The 25609-nt window shown below is 37.9% G+C and overlaps 1 protein-coding gene across 1 annotated transcript; it reads right to left on the minus strand.

Annotated features, from left to right (window-relative positions):
• Positions 1-71: 71 nt before the first annotated feature.
• Positions 72-20715, minus strand: LOC104613162 (sodium/calcium exchanger NCL-like). Its single transcript, XM_010280876.2, has 7 exons — positions 20061-20715; positions 18162-18347; positions 13455-13636; positions 1949-2094; positions 1558-1834; positions 1158-1460; positions 72-547 (listed from the first exon to the last, which is right to left on the minus strand). The coding sequence occupies exons 1-7, from the start codon at positions 20449-20451 to the stop codon at positions 299-301; spliced, it is 1734 nt and encodes a 577-aa protein (XP_010279178.1). The 5' UTR covers positions 20452-20715; the 3' UTR covers positions 72-298.
• Between the last annotated feature and the right edge of the window lie 4894 nt (positions 20716-25609).

Below are 25609 nucleotides of genomic sequence, written 5' to 3' on the forward strand. Positions count from 1 at the left end.
CCTAAACCCACGTACTGGTTCAGATCACCAATTTGTTTCATTAGATGTAAATAGATTGCAGGAAGCAAACATGCAACAGAATATTTCAGGATTTATATAAAATGTCAATCTTGGTAAACATTTCCACAAGGTGCGAAAGACTTGCTAAAAGAAATACACACTAGGCCATGAACCAAAAGAAAATACACACTAGGAATCTGCAGAAAAAGTGGAGGGGGTGGGGGTGGGGGTAGAAGCCTAGAAGGACGATTTGATTAGGAATCTCTACCGTCAGTTTGCCTCTTGTTATTTGACAAGTCTATGACCACCCAAATACATAGTCAAGAACATAAACCAGAACCAAAGAAAATGGGTAGAGCACAAACGCCACCGAACAGGTCCATAATGGGAAGGTCGTGCGGAAGCTAGCAAAGAGACCCATTACTATACAAACTATAAGAATGACGAGCACTTCAGCAGAGAAGTCCCATGTCAAGTGCCTCACATAAACAAGTGCTAGGAAGACCGACAGACAAAGGATGTTGTTCATGGTTGCTGCCCCATAGATCTGCAGAAAATAACACAGATTATAATCTTTTACATAATAGTGGGTCTTTCAGTTTTGCAGTTCCTAAAATCATTATTACATATACAGGATGTTGACAATAAACAGTTCTTGTCGTTTCATATGTTCAATTAAAAACTCGGGATTATTTTTGTTTTGCACAGTTCTGTGAAATAGGAGAAATTTATTCCATTGAGAATGTATGAATATCATAAATTATGTCTGCAAAAACATTCTAAGCTGCTGCTGCTGCTCATGATGCTGATGATAATGATAGAAGACTGGTGTAGATATCCATTTCATTTATATAACCAGTCCTAGTAGTACTAGATCTGGAATCCAATGCTATTCCCACATGTCCTGGAACAAGCTCCAGATTGTGAAGAAAAGCAGAAGGTGCATTTTTCAAGAATCCAGCCAAAAGAGAGGGGTTAATGTGTATGCACTGAATGCATCCAACTGACCATAATATAATTCTTTTTTTTTTTGACAAGAAGTATCAATTCATTCAATATAAAAGTACAACCAGAGGCTGTACAAAGGAGATAGTTGTTACACATTTCATATATACATGCTATATTTGTTCAAAGCTATTTTAAAGGAGGAAACATACCTCAGAAAATGTTAAAGAAGCAGTTTTCTTCTTCTTTCGGCTGGCAAAAATAAGTGCTGACACTGCCTCACTAGAGTTGGTAGCCAAAGGCAATGCAATAAATGAGATGAAGAAGGAAGGAATACTTGTAGCACTGGAGAAATTTTGAACAGCATCTACAAGGGGATCTGCAAATGCAGCTGCTATAGCAGTTCCCAGAAGCAACATCAACACTGCTTTAATAGAAGTCCACTTGGGATTTTCAACACCCTCTATGACATCATCACTGGCATCTCCAAGCAGAATATGTTCTTGCCTGGCTTGCTGTATGCATTTCAGAAATGTTAGAACACTTAAGCTAAGATTAGAGAAACACCTACAATAATATTTAAAAAGAAAATAAATAGGAAAGAAAAATTACCTTATGAAAACCATCTATATAACGTAAAGTATGAGAACCAGAAAAAGGAACATAATCTGTTGAACGCTTGGCTTCATACAACCATTTTTTTATTCCTTCGACGAACTCTTCCTCGTTAAGCAAATTATCATTAGATTGATCAAAATCTTTCATTAATTTTTCAGCAGCATCATCCCGATTTAAATCTATCTCTTCAAGTTCAATTCCAATAATCAGTGCTCTTAACTCAGGAATTGAAAGGTGTCCATCCTTATCTGCATCAATTTGCTTAAATAACCTGTGATTGTATTGACAAGACAGTGATCAAGTAGGCACTAGAGGATATAACAATCCCTACTTATTGAGTGCATAAAAAAGGGAATATGAATTTTGAGAGGTTTAACAAACTAACCTTTTTATAATATCTTCATTAGGTTCACCATCATCTTTGAGGAGCTTCCCTAATGAATGCTTTTTCAGATATTTCAAAATTCCAGAGATTACATGCTTATGCTTTGCATATTCAAGTCTTCTCTGCTGAATCCAAGGTTGAAAGACCTAAGCAAGATTATATGAAAGATAACTCAGTTAAAATAGGAAAGAGTTATAGTTAATATCATAATTCCAACCTGCAAGATGATAAGAGGATTGGAGTCCATCTAATAAACACTAAAGATACTTGAATGGCAGGGACATAAAATAATTATTCAATAAATTTTAAAAAGTACAAGTAAAGCAACTTCACTAAATTATGAAATAAAGGACAAATCAGTGTTAGTAGGCACTATTGATTTTCATGTCAGCAGTTACCATATCAGAATCATAGTAAATAAATGCATTATTATTATTATACAACATGCATATTTTGGTAATTATGGATTTATTTACAGAAACCTTGTGCCACGACAGCATTGATGAGTAAGAAGAAATTAGCTATCATATTATCAAATATATTGCCTAGTAAATTTAAAAGCCTCCAGGTGAGAAGATGATTCCTGTAACTTGGTATGCCATGCTATTATCAAACAAAATTTATTAAAACTAATGTGGAAACCATTTGATACTGGTGCAATGTCACCATTTATCTCTTTTATTGCTTTCAAAACTTCAATAAATTCATGCTTCAATTCTTCTACCTGCCAGTCTGCAAAATGTATGCTGTTAGTGTCGAGTATGTAGGGGTAATTCTGTCTTTGTGCTTGTGTTTAGGTGCTGATGTGTAAGTTTATGTTAGATTTAATGTCCCTAACTTAAGTAGGGGCATATGTGACTTTTTCACATTATTTTAGTAATATAAAATACATCTGGCCACATGAGAGAGTGAACTTTTTCTCTCATTCGAACCAGAATCTTTTCTCCTTTTTCTTCTCTTCTGCTTTTCTCCTTTCTCTCTTCTCTCTCCCTTCCTTAACTGTTATCAGTCTAACAGGCAGACCGAACACTAACATGGTATCAGAGCTGAACTGAGCAAATCGGATCTGCCCAGAATTCTGTTATCTGCACACCCAGCCTAGGGTTTTCTCTTATTTTCTTTGCCATCAGCTATAGATAAGGGACAGGGCTGAAAAGGAGTGATAGCCCTCTTCCCTTGGAGGTTTCTATGCCTCCAGTTGTGGTGTTTGTGGTTGGTTGCTGCAGTTTCTAAGAAGCCCTCCCCCTCACTTCTGATGTCAAAATTCAGAGACAACAAAGAGAACAACTTGATGTGACTCGGTTTTTGGTGGGGCTGAAATCTGAATATGAACCAGTGCGGGCTCAGATACTAGGAGGGTCAGCTCTCCCTTCCTTAGAAGAGGTGTTTGCTCGACTCAGGAGGATTTCCATTGGATCTACCAAGAACCCTAATATTTCCGATAGATCAGCTGTTAGCAGTATCCAGAGGCCGTGGTGTTAGAGGAGGAGCTCGGGGAGCTCAGTCTGACCGTAGTGGTAGTAGTGGACCGGCATATGGTTGGAGTAGTGGTAGTGGACCTACATATAACCGTGGTGGTGGTCGTACTGAAGGTCGAGATTCAGGGGGAGCCTGTGGCAGAGGACGTAGTTCGGGTCCAAGGAGGTGTACACATTGTGGTATGGATTGACATACCATCAATTATTGCTATGACTTGCATGGTCCACCTTCAACTTGGGCCAATCATGTCGTGACCTGTGACAGTAGCTTCAGACAGGAGAGCCATCAAGTACCTCCTACATCCACAGATGTTGCTGGGATGGAGATGATGAGTATTCCCCGTGATGAGTATGAGAGGTTAGTACAGAACACATCTCAGCAGAACACGACCACTCTCGCACACTCAGGTATGGCTTGTCTAGCATCCACACCCCATCCCTGGATTATTGATTCTGGAGCCTCCGATCACATGACTGGAACTGCAGGTGTGCTTTCTTCCCTCTCTCATTGCCCAACATCACAATCTGCTACCCTTGCTAATGGTTCCACATCCTCCATTTGTGGTGTTGGTAATGTTGACCTGGACCCTGTATCCCTATCCTCAATTTTGTATGTCCCTAAATTTCCTTTTAATCTTATGTCTGTTGGTAAGTTGACCAAGTCTCTTAATTGCTCCATTACCTTTTACCCCTCTTCGTGTGTTTTACAAGATCTCAAGACGGGGATGAAGATTGGTGGAGGGCATGAAGCTGGTGGATTGTATTATCTTGATGGTTGTGGAAGTACATCAACAACTCTCCAGTCGTCCCTCTCTCCTCTCTAGTGGCACTGTCAATTTGGTCATCCTTCACTGAAAGTTTTGAAATCTTTGGTTCCTTCATTGAGTCATCTTTCTGTTTTGGATTGTGAGTCGTGCCAGTTGGGGAAACATCATCGTGTTCCCTTTAGTCCTAGAGTTGATAATCGTGTATTGAGTCATTTTTCTTTGGTTCATTTAGATGTTTGGGATCCTTATAAAGTGATGTCATACAATGGATATAAATATGTTGTCATTTTTGTTGATGATTATTCAAGGATGACGTGGCTCTATTTAATGAAAGAAAGAAGTGAATTGTTTACCATTTTCCAAAAGTTTTATGATGAGATTCGCAACCAATTTGGTGTTCACATTAAAATTTTTTGTTCCGATAATGGTCGTGAATATCTCTCTTCATCATTTCAAGACTACCTTGACCAACATGGCACTATCCATCAGACTTCATGTACCTACACCCCATAACAAAACGGGGTGGCTGAGAGAAAGAATCGTCACCTCTTGGAAACAGCTCGGTCCCTCATGCATCACATGAATGTTCCCAAATCCTTTTGGAGTGATGCAGTGCTTACTTCCTGCTTCTTGGTTAACTGGATGCCCACGTCTATCCTTGATTGTCATTCCCCATTCACCACATTGTTTCCTACCTTGTCTCTGTTTCCTCTCTCTCCTCGAGTTTTTGGATGTGTTTGTTTTGTTCATAATCTGGGGCCAGGAATGGACAAGTTAGATGCACGGTCTATTAAGTGCATCTTTCTTGGCTATTCCCGGACTTAGAAAGGGTATAAGTGTTATCACTCTAGCTCTCGACGTTCCTTTGTATGTGTTGACGTTACTTTCATTGAGTCTACTCCATTCTTCTTGGGGTCCGGTGATGTTTCTTCCTCCTCATCACCTCCTCCCCTTCCTCTTCCAGTTCTGGACTCTGTTTCCCTTGTTCCTGTAGTGACCAAGTCTTTACCTCCGGTGCCACCACCTGTTGAGCGACCACCGATCCATCACGTGTATACACATGTATACACATCGCCCACATGTGCCGGCACCTCCTCCAGCTTCATCATTGTTGACAGATCCGGCAGCTGTTACCACACCAGCCCCGACCCCAGTATCTGATCTTGATCTTCCCATTGCCTTGCGGAAAGGTAAGCACAGTTGTACCCTTCATCCTATTTCTAATTATGTTTCATTGACTCACCTTTCCACTTCCCATCGCCAATTTATCTCTTTGTTATCCTCTGTTGTTATACCTAAGGATGTCTAGGAAGCCCTTGCCTCTCCAAGATGGTGTTGTGCGATGGAAGAAGAACTTTTAGCTCTGGCTCATAATCATACATGGGAACTCACCACTCTTCCTCCTGGTAAGCAGGTTGTTGGCTATAAGTGGGTTTATACGGTTAAGTACTTACCTGATGGTAGTGTAGAGCGGCTGAAAGCTAAATTGGTTGCCAAAGGGTATTCCCAAACCTATGGTATTGATTACACAGAGACTTTCTCCCTGATTGCTAAGATTGGTTTAGTCCGTGTTGTGATTTCTCTTGCTGTGATGTATGATTGGCCCCTCTATCAGCTTGATATCAAGAATGCCTTCTTGCATGGTGATCTGCTCGAGGAGGTCTATATGGAGCAACCACCGAGGTTTGTTGCTCAAGGGGAGGATGGAAAGGTGTGTCGGCTACTGAAGGCTATTTATGGGCTTAAACAGTCTCCTCGAGCATGGTTTGGCAGATTTAGTGAGGTAGTAAAGAAGTTTTGTATGAAACAGTGCCAAGTTGACAATTCCGTCTTCAGTCATGACTCTTAGGCAGGGAAGATCCTATTAGTGGTGTATGTAGATGCTATTGTCATCTGCAGGAACATTTTCAGACAAAGGACCTTGGTAAATTGAAGTATTTCTTGGGGATAGAAGTAGCAAGGTCCAAGCATGGTATTAACTTGTGCCAGAGGAAATATGCTCTTGATTTGCTTGAAGAAACAAGTTTGTTAGGTGCTAAACCAGTTGAAACTCCTATGGAAACAAACACTAAGTTGAGCAGTGATATGGGTGAAGTGGTTGAAGACCCTGGCAGATACCGGCGGCTGGTAGGTAAACTGAACTACCTAACCATCACTCGGCCAGACATTTCATTCGCAGTTAGTGTGGTAAGTCAGTTCATGCAGAAACCTCTGGTTCCACATTGGGATGCGGTTATAAGGATTGTGAGGTATTTAAAGGGGGCTCCTGGTTGCGGTTTGATATATAGAAGTGGTGGAAAACTTGAAATAGAAGGATATATTGATGCTGATTGGGCCAGTTCTGTATTTGATAGGAGATCTACCACAGGCTATTGCACTTTTCTTGGGGGTAATCTGGTGACATGGAAAAGCAAGAAGCAGACAGTTGTGGCAAGAAGCAGTGTAGGGGAAGAATATAGAGCTATGGCACATACTACTTGTGAATTAGTGTGGCTAAGGAACCTTCTACAGGAGATGGGATACACTATTGATACTCCAATGAAGATCTACTGTGACAATCAGGCTGCAGTTCACATTTCCTCTAATTCGATGTTTCATGAGAGAACCAAACACATAGAGGTTGACTTTCACTTTGTTAGAGAGAAGGTGATGAGTGGAGTGATAGACATTGCATATGTCAACACAGGGAACCAGTGGGCAGATTTGTTTACTAAAGGGTTAAGTCGGGGGAGAGTGGACTACATATGTAACAAGCTGGGATTATATGATATATACTCTCCAGCTTGAGGGGGAGTGTTAGTGTCGAGTATGTAGGGGTAATTCTGTCTTTGTGCTTTTGTTTAGGTGTTGATGTGTAAGTTTATGTTAGATTTAATGTCCCTAACTTAAGTAGGGGTATATGTGACTTTTCCACATTATTTTAGTAATATAAAATACATCTGGCCGCATGGGAGAGTGAACTTTTTCTCTCATTCGAACCAGAATCTTTTCTCCTTTTTTTTCTCTTCTGCTCTTCTCCTTTCTCTCTTCTCTCTCCCTTCCTTAACTGTTATCAGTCTAACAGGCAGACCGAACAATAACATACACCATTCAGTTTTCGTATGTTGACCTATTTTTCCCTGAGAAGAGCTAATATAGCATTCATGATTCCTTTATCTTACACCAACTCTCCATTTACCCTCAGCCATTTAATTGTGTGGAAACCATTTGATACTGGTGCATTGTCACCATTTATCTCCTTTATTGCTTTCAAAACTTCAATAAATGGTTGCTTCAATTCTTCTACCTACCGGTTAGAAAAATGTAAGCCATTCAGTTTTCATATGTTGACCTATTATTCCCTGAAAAGAGCTAATATAGCATTCATGATTCCTTCATCTTACACCAACTTTCCATTTACCCTCAGCCATTTAATTGTGTTTTCCAAATTTCTTACATTGGCAATTTTATGGAAGTACTTTATGTTGTTATCTTCTTTGAGCCAGTAACATTGCCCTTTGCCTCCACTTGATCTCTTCTAGATAATGTCATCCTCTCACCCTATTGTAACTTTGCTTTGATGAAACACTTGTATTCCTGTTCATCATTATTAGAGGCCCAGACATTTCAATCAAGCCTATCAATGTCAATAATTGATTTTAAGAGTTCCCCCTGTGTTTGTCAACAGCTCTTAGGATGCCCCTACTCCACTGATTTTAATTTTCTATAGCCTATTCAACTGAACATTACAACATTCATATTAGAATTCCACTGTTCTTTAATGTAGCATAAGAATCATTTCTTCTCAAGCCAAAAGCTTCTAAATTGGAAAGGGGCGGGGCCTTGATCAGGACCCTCTTCATGCAATGCTTGTGCCTTTTTGTGTGACGAGACCAAATTTGGAGAAAATAGCTCATGAATGTATGAAGGAGGTGCATGAGATGTCCCAAGAAAGAAGACAGTGGTTTCATGCCTGAGTTGTAAACTAGCAAGTCAACAAAAGGTGGTTAATGCTTTTTTCCACTCTTGAAACAGAGGACTCACACATGAAGGATAAGCACCAGGATTTATGTCCCCTTTAGAGCCTCTCACCTGTGCTGATAATAGTTTCTTCTATTTTCTCCTTACTTTTAGTGATATTATGATTCATGTCAATTGCTCATACCAACATTTTGGAAACTGGACTGGACTGGGGTTTGTCAATTTGGACCATAGACTCTTTCTTCTTCGTATTTAAAACTTAACCGGCCACTGGAAAAAAGTCTAATGGTCGAAGCATCCAAAAGTCCAACTTCTCAAACTGCTTGGCAGTTCCTAAATCTGGACCCATCTATTACTCCTTTTTCTAAATATTTTATCAGTAAGAACTAAAAAACATTTATTTAAAATCCGAAAAAGTAGGTAAAGGGTGCAAGAAAAATACAAGAATTGTACACAAGGGCCAAAAGATTTTTATTAAAAATAGGAAAATTTCTTAAACTACCCCTACTGTTTAGCTAATTGACAAACTGTACCTTACTGTTTAACTATTGTCTTGCACCACCCCTACTGTTTCTGACAATTGTCATGGCCGTTAAATTCTAACAGAAAGGATGAAAAGTCAGTTTTATCCTTCCATTAAATTCCATCCATCTTTGCTCAAGCGTTGGCACCTCTTTCCTGGTTCCAAACCTGTCATCATCCCTGTGAACTCTTGCTTTTCTTACCCGGGTTCCTTGCAGATTTGGTGCTGGGATCCCTGTGAATTCTTGCTTTTCTGAAAAGCAAGATTAAAGACTTTTTTTTATCAATAACAGTGAATTTTATCAAGGATTGAGAAATTATGTAACAAATGAGGAGCTAAAAAATCTTAACTCCCTAATAAACCAATGTACACCCAAACCGTAAAGCAATTACAAAACAGCCCGAAAAATAAAGTTTCTGTTCACCCCTTGACTAGCTAAACCATCTGCCAATGAATTTGCACTTCTCTTTACCCATGTACAACGAACTTCAATGTCCTTAGTCAGCCACTTAAATTTCCTCTTTTCATTGCTGTAATTCCAGAGCTTAGAATTGTCCTCTTTTATCCAGCTCACCACAATTTCAGAATCACCTTCTATGGTCAATTTATTAATATGCATGTCCTTAACCCTTTTTACCCTTTCAAGAGCTCCTAGTATCTCAGCCCTCAAGGAATCTCCCACCCCAATTGGACCAGAATACATAGCTAACAGATTCCCTTTTTTATCTCTTATCACTCCCCCTATTCCAGAGGGCCCTGGATTGCCCATATTGCTGCCATCAAAGTTCAGTTTGGCAAAGCTGTGAGGTGGAGGGGTCCAGCAAGAGCTTAGCAAGATTAAAGACTTAACTAACAACAAATCTCGACAAATCCGAGTTTCAACCACAAAACATCAACTCAAATACAGAAACCAATCCAATTACAAAAATTTACCTTCTGTGAAGAATCCAGCACATGGAAACAACACCTTCATAGATTTCCGAGAACAAATTGAATGTTATGTCGGTAACCTTCCGGCATCCATTCGTTGTCCCTTTGACGGGAATATTCGACAAAGAATAGAGTGATGAGAGCGGCATAGAGGAGCAGCAGTAATAACCGATTTTTTCAATTGGGCCCTCTCCACCATGGGGGACTCACCTCTTTCTATCGGGGGTGATGGAAGCAGTGTTAGCTCTTCAAACAGACTGCATTTCGATCTCAATTTGCCGCCTCCTAAGTCTGAGCCGGCCCCTCTGTTGGACCCACAGGCAGTAGAGGAGGAGAATCTTCGTCTAGGCTGGGATAACACCGAGCTCACTAACATGTGAAATGCGGAGCTAAGGCAGATTCAAAGAGGTGGGGTAGAGGCTCCAAGAAGCGGAGCAGAGGCTCCATCCTTATAGACTTCTCCGAGTTAATCACACCTGATCTGATCTCAGAGTTAATCAATATATGGTGTTTAGTGTTCTTGAAGGATCACATCAGAATCCTTGAGTTCATGATAATGGAAATTAGAGATTATGGATTGCAATTGCAAAACCCAAACAGTTGAGATTAAAGATGAGTTGAATTGAGTTGATTCACATGCAACTACAAACAATTAATTGATCAATATGAAATGTCAGAGCTCATTGTAAGTACCGGTTGCCAGAGATTAACTCTGAGCTCAAGGCTCCATCCTTTTGGGTTTCTCGATGTTCTTATAGATCAACCCAAGTACGTCTTTCAACAGGTGGAATGTTAGGCCAACTTCGTGCAAGTGACCATCGATGGCTCCATGAGAATTGATAAGAATGGTCTAGGCCGCTGACACAAGATGGAACAAAGGACATTCGATGGATGTATCAGGGTAAGCTCCGACGATCACGGTTGCTGCTCCACCAAAAAGAGCCTGACCCACAAGAGAATCCAAGTGGGTGTCAGAGGGTCCCTAGAAAGTGATAGTGGTGATTTCAGAGAAAATGACAAGGACACACGCGTCGGCGTTGTTCTCAGCGAGGTGAAGCACAATGCCACCGGTGAAGTAGCCTTATTGGTACATCATGAATCGTTTGATGAAGGGGCGGAGGCTGAGGAGTTTGGTGAGTTGGTAGCCAGCACCAGGCATGTCTACACTGGAGGTGGTACAGAAGATGGATCCTTCTAGCAATGCCACGGTCTTGTGAAGATGGATGAACTCAAGCTCTTCCAAGCCAACACCAGAATCCAGTAGACCTGATATCAACAACCTGCCCAGCAACCAGCCCCTCTGACCAATCACTCTTGCTAGTTCCCTGACCACACGAATGATCTTTGAAGGCAGAACCCCAATGGTTGTCGTGGTGATGTGCTTGAATATGAAGGCTAGAAGAGGAGGATGAAGAAGATGATAAGAAATGGCCTGAGGGGAAAAGACGAACAGGGTAATATTGGGTTTTAAAAGAATTATGTGTCACATAGTGTCACATGTGTACGGGTTTTGACGGAATATCAATGGACCATAATGACGGGTAGAGCTAGTCAATTGTCAGAAACAGTAGGGTGGTGCAAGACAATAGTTAATCAGTAAGGATACAGTTTGTCAATTAGCTAAGCAGTAGGGGTAGTTCAAGAAATTTGCCTTATAAATAAAGAAAAATGAGATCCTCCCACTTCTTCGTCTTCCTCTTCCCCTTCCTCCTCCTTCCTCCTCTTAAGGAGGATTATACCTCCTTATGTTCAGAAGGCTTATGCTCTTACATTCAGGACTACGCCTCACACCTCTAGGTAGTGTCATGCCTCCGTGTTTTAAAACATTAACTTGAGCCTCTGAAGAGTCATTTTCTGAGAACTCAAAGGTCCATTCAGTGTACTAAAAGAAATTCCAACCCAGTCTTGACTAAAGAGTAACCCAACAACAGCTCTCCAATAAATCCAACCAATCACCCCCAATCTGGATACAGTATCAGCCAAAGCATAAATTAAATTCTTTAAGCAAGTATATGAGATGTTCACCCTAGATGCAAGAACTTTAGCTTCTCTAAAGAAATGCCTCATCTTCCAAGGTCCCTTAGTCCATGTGAAATAAGTTTTCCCAGATGCTTAATAATTTCATCAGATACTATTTAAGGTGCATATGACATAATTATGATAACTATCTCTTCTTCCAAGTCTCCCTATAGTATCAAGTACTAACATATATGGTTTAATCCCTTAAATCTTTATCTTCTATTTGATATTCTCATTTGATTGCCTAGCCTAAACCTCCTACTTTGGAGATATGTGACTTGTAATCTCCCTCTGTGATCCAATCACCATTTATTTAAACCTAGAGCAGTGTTTTAAGACAACCAAATGCATACTACTTTTCTTTACACAGGTTCAATCACATACTGAGATTAGATCAAATCTGAATCTTCTTGCACAAGGCTTTTTTGTTTCTAGGGGCCTTCATTTACTTCTCGGACTTTGTTGCTCTTCTCTCCCATTTGATATATTCCAAATTTCCAATACATTTCCACTGTATTTTTCCCTTACTTTCTCATATGAGTCCTTTTATTCATAATGCACAAGATATATACTTGTGACAACCTCCAAAAGAAGCTTCAAGACAGGGTATACATCTATCCAAATGTTTGCATCATGTGCTATAGTGAAGGTGAATCAATAGAACATCTCCTAGTCATTTGTAAAGTGGCAAAAAGTCTGTGGCAATACTTCCTTTTGCAAGGAGCAGACTTAGCTGGACTCCCCAAAATTTTGTAGAAGAGGTCATTTACTCTTGGCAAAGGCTGAAGATCAAAATGGGCAAGAGAGGAAGATGTTTTTGGAAAGTGGTTATCCATGCTGTCATTTGGAATATTAAGGAAGAAAGAAATAGGATAATTTTTGAAGAGAAATATTCTTCCTTGGAGACTCTAAGAGGTCAAGTCCTAGCTAATCTTAATAGCTGGATGGTGAATGGTAAAGTCTTTGCTGGTTTCAATCTGGGTGACTTGCAAAGAAATTGGTGATTTAATTTTGACTTCCCTGTTTCATCCTCAACCTCCTATTACAATCATCCCAAGACAAGAAAGTGAGTATATCATGAACTTTGGTGGAAGTTTCAGGAAGACTATGGAGGGTTCACCCAAAGCTGCAATTGGAGGCCTTTTGTGCAGATAGAATGGTAACTTGGCTTGGGTTCTTAGTGGTCCTTACAAGGAAGATAACACAACGGAAGCAGAGACTCGAGTCCTCCTTGAAGGCCTCAGATTTGCCAAGTTGCGGTAGTTTAGATCCACTGCAGAGGAAGGGGACTCAAGGAATGTCATAAATTGGGCATCTGGACATATTCCCGATCCTTGGAAGCTCTCTCGCCTTCTGTTAGAAATTCGTGAGATTTCCCTCTTGTTTGCAGTGCAGTTTCAGATGGATTCCTAGAGAGTTAAACCATTTGGCAGATAACCTAGCAAAATCTGGGTTGGGAAGGGACTTTTTGTATAGCTCAAATACTTCACCAAATATTTAGTGGCCTTTGTTTTTGTTTTCTTTGTTGAGAAGGCCATGTACATCCCTCCCTTTCTTTTAATGAAATCAGTTATCTTTTCTCAAAAAACAATAAATACAAATATAATTCACTTTTGCACATCCCAATTATTACAAAAACCATATTTGCATCAGAAGGAACCATATTTTTTCATGCTGATTAATCCAAAATGTAAACCAATTCTCAGAATCATTATCTGTATGTCCCTCCAGTATACTTGACAATTAAAAATAAACTTCTTATCTGATAAATCAAAAAAATATAAGAAATGGATACTTGATTTTTTTCTAATTGAGAAAAAAATGAATACCTGATAAAGGCAGTAAGAGATTAATAATGCAACGGAAACAATGAATGCAATCAGGACTGCTAAGTGTCTTCCAGAAGATGAATGCAAGATTTGTGGTAGTTGTACAATGATAAATGGGATAACAGATATAACCATGATTCTTGCAGCATAGCTAGTCCATATATCAGTACTAATACCAGATCCTGCAAAGATGGATAAATTATAAATTGTGGGTTATGTTGTTTCTAGATAAAAAGGCAGGATTTAGCAGTTGCAAAATGGTTTGCTGCTATAGATGTTGATTGTAAACACCAATTTCACTCTATGAAGGTTCTCATAAAAAAAAGGACAGTTCAATAGAAATGTTTTAAGAAACAATTCAGATAATCAGTACAAGGACAATTACAAATTATAGTACAATAGTTATGAGGTTTCATATAACTTGGCTTTGGGAAAAAGAAATCTTTAAAGTGAAAGTCAAATGCAAAGTTGCAAACAAGGGGTTAATAGGGTTCAATTGTTTTGGGCCTTTTTGTAATTTATTGTTTATCCTCTGTAAGAGGATGCACCTCCCACCTCTCCATGGGTGTCTTGTAATGTTTGCTAATTATAGCTATTTTAATAAGATTTGAAGTTTAATTATCAAAAAATAAGTTAAAGCAAGATCAGAAAGAAATGTGCTTTGTGTTGCATTTTTATAAGCAACAGTAATGAAACAATGATTCATTGCTTGTAAGAAAAAAAATTACATCCTGTCCAGAGTTTTTGATAGGCAGATAGAAGAAATCATCAAGGAGCCGTTGCTTGATGCAATGGTAAAATCACAGGCTGACATGTGTGAGAGTGCAGGTTTGAGTTTGAGAGCAGCCACTTTGTCCAAAAAAGTTTCCAAGGTTAGGTCTGTATCCAGTCTATCCCTCAGATGGCCCAAACTAGCTGGAACCAAACATTGGGTGATGGCCTTGATACAAAGAAAACATTAATAATGCTGAGTTCAGTTGCTGAAATTGAGTTCTATTATTCATGCATTGGTCCAAGCATTCCCCAAACAAGATTTTCCCTTGTTACTCCTAATTTACCTAAGGAGTCAAGTCAGTCAGCTAGACTGTTGATTGATTAGGGTGTCCACTTGAACGATGAGTTCAGATTGGGAGCTAAAGTTCTAGCTTCTCTATCTAGAAACCTTAAGTGTCCAAGGTATTTAACCAATTCTTTGTGTTGCATTTAACTCATGCTTTACCTACAACACCATGGATTTTTCTGCTGAGTAGGGGTTGCAACTTGGGCCAGGTTAACCTGAACCCATCCCAAAAGAGTTGGGTCAGGTTGAAATTTGGGTTGGGGTTAGGGTTGGAAAATATGAAACTGACTTAACTTTTGGTTGTTTTAGAGTTGAGGCCTTGGGCAACATGACTCAACCTTAACCCAACATTTCTCCATATTTGTATAAATAAACATTATATGAAAATGTTTTGTTTTTTATATCTTTTGAAGGGCTACACAACCAGGGGCGGGGGAGTAACCCATCCCCCAACCCATAACCCCCCCAATCCAGGTGCAGGCGGGATTCGATCCCAAGTCTCCACTACGACCAGCAAGAGACCTTACCAACCACCTACTTGGCACCTATCCATATGAAAGTACATGTATATGTATGCATGCATGTCCATGTGTACGTATGTTTATATGCAACCATGCTTGTATGTATCCAAATATGTGTACCAACAATTTTAAGATAAAAAGCTTTCTAGTATAATATAAGTATAATATTCCTGAAGCACCATAACTTTGGCTTTGTACATACTACATATAATAATGATAAAGTCAATTAACCTTCATTCTCAAGTCTAATATCTATACTACTACTAAAAGTGTGAATGGGAGTGTAGAACTTATGTTTGACTAAAATACCCCAATTTTTGAATTTGGTCCCTCTTTCATTGTAAGGGCAGAAATTTAATTTGAACAACCACTTTTGTCCTCATTCAAATCCCTCTCATTAAGTCTCATATTTAAGGTATTAACTCCCATTAAATTCATTGAATCCTATTCTTGACTAGAATACCCATATTTCTAATTTAGTCTCTCTAATTGTGAGGGCACAAAATGTAATTTGAACTATTGGATTTCTCCTCATTCAATTCCCTCTCGTTAACTCTTATATTTATGGTATTAACTCCCATTCTTTTATTGAATCTTGTATTAATTGACCATATTAAAAAAAATAGGTTAAGAGTGTTTCCCCCCCTTCTTTGTACTAAATTTCTTCTTTTAATAAACTTGGTTCTGGTATTGATAAAAAAAACCATATTAAAACATAGGTCTGACAAAGAATAATTGTTTTTGTTGATGATAGAAATAAAATACAAATTTAAAATCAACACAAAAATGAAGTTGTTTTCCTGTTTGGTGGCGAGTCAACAATTCAACCTTTTGGGTCAAATGTGTAAACCCTTGTCGTCTTTATTAAATAATAATAATAACAATAATACTAATAACAATAATAATAATAATAATAATTATTAATAATAAAGATGAAAACACACAAAAGTTATAAAAATACAAAAAAGAAAATTGTAGGAAACATTTGGGCACATCTCCAATATGGTATATTCATCATATAAACAAAAATAAGTGTGATAAATAAGAATAATTTTTATAAACATAGAAATATAAAAAAATGTAGAAAACTTTTGAAAACATATTATTTACTATCATCATCATCAAAAATTGTCACATGCACACTTACTAGTTTTAGTAAAAAGAATTGAAGAAATCAAGCCCAATCTGAACCAAATCCAAAGTCATTGGGTTCAATTAGGGTTAAGGTTGACCTCAATCGGATCTAACCCAGTTGAACATGAAAGTGAGTTCTTGCATTATGCATTCTATTTAGCAAATTGAGCAATACGGTTCTTCTGCAAACTGAGGTATTGAAGTGCCTCATGAACAGAACATAATACAGACTCTCAGTGGATTAGATTAACCCTACAGGTCAATCCTGCATCCAAGCCATTAAGGTGCATGCAGTAAGTAATTTTGTTGATGCCAAACTGTCATATGTTGATGTCAAACTGTTATACAAACAAATGTTAATATTTAAGTACTAAAAATGTAAATTGTATTCCAGAATTTCATCTTGTCATTTTTTCATTTCTTTTCTTTTCAAGTATCTATGTTTTATTAACATATATCTGATTTACAGAAGTAACACAAAAGGCTTTCAAATGCACTAGAATATGCACAAACAGAACTTACAAAAGCATACAGCAATTATTATAAATCTCATGTTCAAAGCCCCCAACCAGCTGGTTGGTAAGGTCTCCTGCTGATCGTAGCAGAGACTTGGGATCGAATCCCGCCTGCTCCTGGGTTGGGGGATGGACAACCCCTGTTGTGTAGCCCTTCAAAAGAAATAAAAAAAAAAGCCCCCTAGTCAACCCATCAATTAAATAATTACACTACCTTAATTTACATTTGAGATGAGAAAATTTGGGAGGCATGGAGTCTCTTTTTACTATTCATAGTATCACGAGTCGACATTACATAACCAGAATACCTCATGGTTATGCAACCTCAATTACACATATTTCAACAATAGGTCACACTACACAAGGAACTGCTAGCTTCTGTTACCCCTAACTATCAATGTCAGACCAACTTACAATATTAAAGTTAAAATGCATTCAATCTTTGAAGGCAATAGCCATTTATCATTTCAAATTCTCAGGCCAGTTCATAATGTCATGACTTGCACAAAATTTGACATAGGCTGTCCCACTGTGATCACAATAGGTTTACTAAGCTCCATTTTTGTAGCCATAGTTGTTAAGGCACCGAGATGAAGCTACGCAACAGGGGAACTAGGCAACCCCTAAGCAATGGATTTTTTGAAAGTAAAAAACCTAAATCCTAGGATAATTTGCTAGGGTTCATAACAACCAAGCAATCATCTTTCACCAATAATTACCAATAATCTTCATCAAATAAATATCAACATCATATCAAAACATAGAAATTAACATATTCATGAGAAGAAAAAGAAGAAAGAAAAGAAAACACTGTCATGGAGCCCCTAATTTGTCCATTCAAGAAGAGGAAGGTAATCATAGAAAAAGGAAAGAGAAAAACAGAGAAAATAAAAATGAAAAGGGGTGGAGCCCCTATTTTAGTCCCAGAAAAAAGAAGCAAATAATGGGGCAGAAGAAGGAGGATAGGATAAAAATCTTCAAGTACTTGCTTATTGGTTCAGATAAGTTTTCAAGGGTTCAACACAGCATCCACTGACTTGTGTGTTGATCAAAGCCTCACAAATAAGAAAAATAGTAAAAATAAAGGAAAAAGAAGGAAATAGTATATTTTTTTAAAATATAATGTATGAAAATATTATAAACCAACAAATTGAATAAAATGGTGTAATAATGTCTATTGTAATATTATAATCTCACAAAGTAAAATATATAAAAATATTATATGGCATCTTATACAAAAACAACCAGGCACTTGGGCAAGCTAAAAGAAAGCGCCTGGCAAAGCAACAATGATAGCTGTATCTCTAGAGGCAAGTTCGAGACAAACATGAAGCATATAAATATAAGTTGGCAAAGCATGCTTAATGCATGCAAATTGGAAGGGAAGTTCTGTTTTCAGCATTATCCAACTAACTAGAATATATTCTTCTTAATGGTGGCAATAACTTGCTCAAAAAAAGATAATGCAGGAGCCTACCAACTAAGCTTAGTCTTTTTGTATCTTGTGAATCTACTGCAATTGATTCCTCAATATCACATTTACCAACAACAACACAAGATCCCCAAAGTAATGTCAGAAGCATGACAGTTGATCCAGCGAGTAAGCCCATTCCAACCAAAACCTGACTCTGAGCAGTTTCTTTACTTCCAGAGAGTCCGGAAACTGTGGAAACACAAGAAAGTAATAAGAATCAATCCAAAAAGCCAAGATTAGATGCATGATTAGAATTGGTTCCACAATAACACCTTAACTGGAATAAAAAACATGGCATAGAAAAGTAAAACGTCTTTACATATAATATAATATTGGAGAAAAGGGATACTTCAATAATATGGAATGGAATGAACTCAATAGAAAATCAATAGGTGGAAAAAAATTAGTATGTAGGTAAGAAAACCCTTGAAGTGGAATTGGCATCAGTACCTGCATCAAGAGGAAACATATTCTAGCACTTCAGTAGACACTAATATTTATCCACAACATCCTTAAATCTTGGATACTACTGCTGGCCTAGAGGAATGAAGTAATTTTTACCAAGTTACATGCAAGAAAGGAGGCAAGTTAAATGGAACTCAAGATATAAAGCAATTGTTTAACATGGAGGTAAAATCTCAGGCTGATAATCATGAAAAACAGGTTTCAGTCTGAGAGTTGTCCCAACATTCTAAAAATGATTGACATTAGGTCTTTATCCAGTCTAACCATCCAAGAAACAGGATTAATAGGATCAGCATTGGAAAGGGACATTTTTTCACTCCCAATGAAAGAGAAATCTTGAAGTTGGATTTAAGTATATTTGTTGATGTGCTGGGCTTGGGTTGAGCTTTTGCCAAATTTGAATGGGCCCGGCCTGAATCCCAAGCCCAAAGCAGTGTAAAATGTTAATGGAACAAGCCTGAAGACCAGCTTGTGAACAGGCCTAGATGTAATGCCCATAGTCATCAGGGGGCATCAATACAAGGAGGCATTTTCTGAGGAAAATCTTTGCATCCTATGGTGTTTGTATGGTGTTTGTATACATGTTAGGCAAGGAAAAGGGTAAGATGATTACTGTACCATATATTGTATATTATTGCATTTTATATTTTTATCTATGCTCTACAATAAATAACATTACTTATACTAGTATGCTTTTCATTAAAAAGACTTTACAACATGTTCACCACATGGGGTGTGTGTGTTTATCAGAAATCTCAGTGGAACATAAATTCCCTTGATCATGTTACCTACCTGAAAATAGAGTGTTGTTCAATTTTCAAAGAAACTCTAAGAATATCAAGCAAACTAGAACAAGGTAAAGAAACAAGTACACGTAAGAATTTCCAAGTAACTAGAGGAAAAATGAGTGTTAAACTAAGTGTACAATTCAAACTTAAGGCAGCAGGCCAATCAAGAAGTATAATAAAAAAATTAGCAAACAACTCTATATTCTGGGCTATTTACTCTACATCAAGTTGAGATCATCACGAATTATTCATGCTATGGCCATAAAAGGCCAAGTTGCTGCATCGACTACATGTAAAAAAAAACGCATCCCTTCAAGGAGATCTACATTAGAAGGTAACATATTATTACAATCATAGCAAAACAATGAGGACTTAACAAAAGGAGAAAAAGAAATCTAGATCGATAGTCAAATTCAAGAAGTGAAAAAAAAACTCCTAAAATGAGAGCATATAAGTTTGTAATACAAATATAAGCAGGTTAGTGACAGGCCCTGTTTACTCAATAAAATGCGTAGTTGGTTAATCTTAGACAAAATTTTCCGGAAATTAACTAAACAGTCGCTCTCGTTAGAAAAAAAAAAAGGAAAGAAAAAAAAAAACAAGATACAGAGAGATAAATTAATAGCGAAATGAATTGATAGAGGTTTACCAAGGATGAGCATGGCATCTGGAAGAGCACCAAGAATAGGAAGGAAAAGACCACCAATGAGACCAGGGCCAAGGATCGCGAGCAGAAGCTCACTTCCATCTGAAAGGTAACTCGCTGCAAGGAACATCAAGTATCCGTATACAATGATGAGGAAGAGATTTCCAACAACCGTAGTGGTGCAGGGGAGGAAACCGTACGTATTCTCACAGCTCTCGGACGCACGAAGCCTCTTGATAAGTAGGAGCGGAGATTTTGTCTGGGCATTATTGATCCCATCGGAAACCAGATCAGAATGCGAGCTCTCTGTAATAAATCGACTCCAGCCGACGCCGGCGATTGCCAGAATGACAATGAAAACGAACACAGAGTAAAGGAAACGTTTCTTCGCCATTAGAAAATAAAACCGCTACTGTTCGTCTGTTCGTGCTCTGCAGTTTCTTCACTCACAGTCTTTCACAGGCACTAATGAAGATAAGAGGGAAGTATGCAGGACTCAAAATGAGAACACTGGAGAGAATTTTCACTGCCCACGGGTTTTCCGACTTTTCATTTCCTAGGATTATCGATTACGGAAAAACTAATCTTAAAAAAGCTCTGATTTGACATCGGGGAATCAACTCAACTATCAGGCATGGAAAAACGGCACCGGTGGTCGGTACTCGGTAGTTACTTTCAATGGAGAAGCTTTATTAATTGTTAATTGCAATTAATTTCGGGTCAACCCGATATCTTTCCGGGTCCTGGTCCAGCTGGTTCACGGTCACGGCCTTTGGTGTTATTGCTCTGGCCCCCCTTGGATCGGATGAAGCAATGCGAAGGTGGGGCAACAGTAAAAAATGGGTTATGGATGGCCGTGACGCATTTATCTCTGGCTCCTTTTAATTAGGACGCAAGCGCCGTTGTTCAACTAACGGACACGTACTCACGTTAACGTCAGTTTGAGGAAAAATTTGCAGAAGGGAAAATTCCCAATTATTACCTACGTGGCTACGTCTAGTGTCGTTTTGGTCCCTAAATTTTAAAATTCGACAATTCAGTACAAAAATTTTTTAAATGTGATACTTCAGTACTTGCCGTTAACCGGTGATTAATCAAGTAAGATTTAATTGAATGCTTTTGACCGTTCATCAAGCTGTCGAACCAATAAAAAGATTCCACGTCAGTAATAAAATACATGGGGCCCGCATCTTTTATAGTGGGGCCCATGAATTAATTATTGGCATAGAACCTCATTATTAGTTCCACAACATGTTGAAAAACTAAAGCATTTAATTAATCCAAATTCCTATTAATGAACTACTGAGTGACTTTAAAAAGACACAAATACCCTTTGAGTGTTATTTAAATTTCTTTATCAATTATCTAATCATTAACAAAAAAATTATTAATAGTCCAAAAGCATTTGTCTCTTCTATTCAAGAAAGTTGGGTCACTAGAATGCCCAATCAAACGTAACCCCAATTTTTTTGAATGAAAGAAGCAAGGATTTGGGACCACTAAATTTTTGTCAACATTTAGATGGTTGATAAAGAAAATTAAATGACACTCGAAGAGCATTTGTGTCATTTTTAAATGTCACTCAACGACAGGTTAAATGCTGATAAATAATAAGTACTGGATTGTTATATTTTGAAAGTTTGAGTATTGAATTGTCGTATTTTAAAGTTTAGGGACCAAAGTGACACTAGTCACAAAGTACAAGGCACTAATCAAGAATTTTCCCTTTAATATAAACCAGTTATGTATCCATCAATAGCAAACATTGAAGGATGCTTGCGTACAACTTCATGGGAGGTTCAGCCCTCCGGTATGAGTTTGGATTACTTGCCAACAAAACATGTCCCAACCCTCTACCAACACAATCTAACACTGCACATCTCATATATGGTAGGTCCCACTTTTATGGTGGGTCCCAGTCTCATAATGAAATGTGTGGTCTTAGATCAAGTTGGTAGAGGGTTGGAACATGTTTTGTTGGCATAAGATTTCAGTTGTCTTTGGTTTCATGGGCGTTTATCGAAAGAAAGCCACTACATCAACACCACATAGGCCCTGGCGTTTATTGCACATGAAACAATTTGAAACAATTATTTGGTTTTCTTACTTATCAAATAAATGGTAGAAAATTAAAATGCTTTGATTTTCATGCATGGGACATTTGAGAAAAATGTCAAATTTTTGTTTTCCCCCAATGCCTCATCGGTTCTTGAAACCAAATGCTGATGTAATACACTTTGATGGATATTATTTTAAGGTAAAAACTAAAAAACATTTAAAGTGTTACACAACCAAATAACAAAAATAGGAAATGTTTAAAATGAAAAATATAAATAAACGACATAGTTCATCTCCTTCGATATAAAATCACTCTGGCTAACACCGACAAATTCAAAGAAACTATCTACATACCTACATAGTATTATTATGAAGGGGAGATATTTCTGATGTACGGAGGTAATGTATTGTACCCTTGTGGGTAAACGCGGACAGAGTTATTGTGGGGAAGAGATCCGGAGTCTGTAGAAGGTCAAGGAAACCAGATTGTAAATCGAAAACCGAGTGTAAGGGCCCGTACCGGTTGAATGGAGCTGGAGGAAAGAAACGGTTTAGCGGGCCCCGGTTGTCGGTACTGAATAGTAAATCGTCAACTGGTAGTTGAATAATTCAATGGGTCGGGTCCCCATTCTACTTTTTTGGATGAAAGATGGGTCCCATTCTATCATCCAATTAATGCTCGGTCAGTCGGTTGCTCACGAGTCACGACATATTCACTAACCCAGTTTCCATTATTCCATCTAATCTCCGCGATCACTACACGTGAGACCCACGCACTCTACTCGGTCTCAGAAAAGAAGTAAGAACCTAAATCCGCGTGCTTGAAGCCAAATGACCACTTTGATTTGCATTTTTCCTCTTTTTTGCTTTCGCAGACAGCGCCCGGCGGTCTTGGCCCATTGAACTGGTCTTCTGCTTTATTTTCGCCGGCTTAGTGGTTCAACTTCAACGTTCAGAAAGAACCAATTAAAGAATTTGATCAATCTAGAAATTTGAAAGTAGAAAGTGGAAAGTTTAACCTACCCTGGATCAGTGGGTCGCCCATGTTTAAGAGAATACCATGAAATTTGAAAAATATCTCATGTCTCATGATGGCCTAACTGGACCTGAAAAATAAGAAACTAGAACTTGCAGAGTATGTAGTCTGAGCCAGTGATGGAGCCCACGAAATTGATCCGGTTGGAAGGTTGCAATTTTTAAATCTCTCTTCCCTGTCCATGTGTGATGGTCTCTTTCCTTGGTGTCGTTTGTATTGCACAATTACAGAAAGGACTCCTGCTCACACTACAATAGGTTTTCTTCGGCCCAATGATCTAAAATATAGTGGATTAAAGGGGCCACAACTGGATTCATCATTCTGCCAATCCGTTGAAAGTTGCAACGTGGCAACTTTGGCGGATACCTTTGCATTTTTAAATGAAAATTTAGCAAACCACAAATTTGGTGAGCGGAAAGTTGTGTAAATTTTGTATTAGATAGGAGTATAAATCATAATTAGGGAAAAATAAATGCAAAATAGAAGCATGTACAAAATCTGGTTCAGAATTGCATTGCACTTCTATGATTTGTATCCAAAAGTCCATGTGCCGACATGTTCCATTAACTAAAAGAGACGATTGAAACGCCAATGCTGCCTCGTTTACCCACAAAAATGGAGAAAAACATTGCAATTTGCACTCTTCAATGACTAGCACAATTATTAAATCATACATACACGTTTGAATGTACATAGGATGCATGCTGAATGCAGATAGTGGAAAGCATAGATGTTAGTAGATTTCAAGTTGGAAACGAAAAATATATATTAATAAATAACAAAAAAAGAAGAAAGGGTGGTTGAATGAGGAACTAGCACGGTAGCACCTTTGGATCAATCATATCCACCATGATAACGTATTATTTTAGATAATACTTTGACTGTTGGGATCAGTTTTGGGCATGATACATCAGAGTCGGGATCTACCAACAAAACACGTTCCATCGAATACCGAGACCGAATCAACTCCCACAACGTCCTACAGTACATCCCCGCCATGTATTATGAACATGTTCCGATTCCGATGATGATATCATTATTTCAGATATTATCATCGGGAGATATTCCAAATGACCTGCTATATAAAGATGTAAGGTGTTAGACCATGTTGGTAGGGGATCCAGAGTTCCAGACTCCATGCAGTATAAATAAAAAATCTGCATTGAGCAAATCCATATTTTTCAAAAGATATATTGAGGGCAATTACTATTTTACCCACACCCAAGCTAAAGTTTTTTATTAAGTTATGTATTGATAAGGGACAAGCTGTCATTATTGACCAATAGCCAATTGACCAACAAGTGGGGAAAAAATTAATCAAAAGAGATCTAATAGGTTGTATCTAGTGTCTAGTTGTCTAGGGATAACTAAAAGATAGCATATAACGGTTTAATTATATATTATTATTTTATATATGTAATATAATTATATATATAAGACTATGCTCGATTATATAAAATTTGTGATTAGTACATTTAACATTTAACATTTTCTCTTAAATAAAATATTTGATACTTTCTATTTATATAAACTTATTATATAAGTTAATAGGTAAATAATTCTTTTCTTTGTTTTAAGCACATTCAGTTAGAAATTGGCTAAATTCAAAACCGATTCGAGTTTAGCAATTCAGGTTTCAAATTCAGATCTAACATCTTGGTAATCCAATTGGATTTGGATTTAGCAGATCTGATCGAAATCCGATTGGCTATAACCCTATTCGTTGGGATACTACTAGTGGGATTCATTGTTGGATGAATTGATATTTGTTTCTCACACCGATTTTACGGTCACATTTCACTCTATATTGAGATCATCTCCCCATGGATAATACCATTTAAGTATGGAAGACATCTCCGATATACAACTGGGACATGCTGTTTAATTAGTGTGAGGAGCGCTATGTGACAGATCCAGATCCTTGTTGGATCCTTAATGGACCTTTTGATGTGTGTAAATAGAGCACAACGCAGTCTCGGTATCTGGATCTGTTGCCCATACTATACCATAGGACATAACAGTTGTACATCTAGATTCAGTATTCATCAATGACAACATGCATACAAATGCAAAATATATTTGTTAATGTGCGGCTGTAGCATCCAGTGGATAGCAGATTCAATTACAATCTAGTGTATCAACAGACCTATTAGGTCTTTACTATAATTGGGGTGTTCAAATTAGTTTTGATTCAAACTGGGTCCAATCCAAACCTAGTCTATTGATACCTTTCTTCTTTTCTTTTGTTAATAAGACTAAATATTGGTTTAATCTGATCCATTCTAATATAAATTCGTTATAGATAGATCAGATCTAATTCAATAAATACTTTGGACCATTAAATTTAGACTGGTCCAATTAAAGATGTTTTATTAGATCATTCAACCTGTTCAAGTTGGTTTTTGATGGTGTGTGATCTGGTCAAGAAGAAGAAGGATCACCGGGGAGCTCTCCTAGT

The sequence above is a fragment of the Nelumbo nucifera genome, chromosome 1, assembly GCF_055504915.1.
Source record: "Nelumbo nucifera cultivar China Antique chromosome 1, China Antique-T2T, whole genome shotgun sequence".
In the NCBI taxonomy this organism is placed as follows: Eukaryota; Viridiplantae; Streptophyta; class Magnoliopsida; order Proteales; family Nelumbonaceae; genus Nelumbo; species Nelumbo nucifera.

Coding starts and splice junctions, on each gene's coding strand:
- LOC104613162 (XM_010280876.2), bottom strand. CDS start 20,451: ATGGCGAAGAAACGTTTCCTTTACTCTGTGTTCGTTTTCATTGTCATT. Junction 1,461..1,557: donor ATATAGATGGTTTTCATAAG/GTAATTTTTCTT, acceptor AAATGCATACAG/CAAGCCAGGCAAGAACATAT. Junction 548..1,157: donor CTTCTTTAACATTTTCTGAG/GTATGTTTCCTC, acceptor TATTTTCTGCAG/ATCTATGGGGCAGCAACCAT.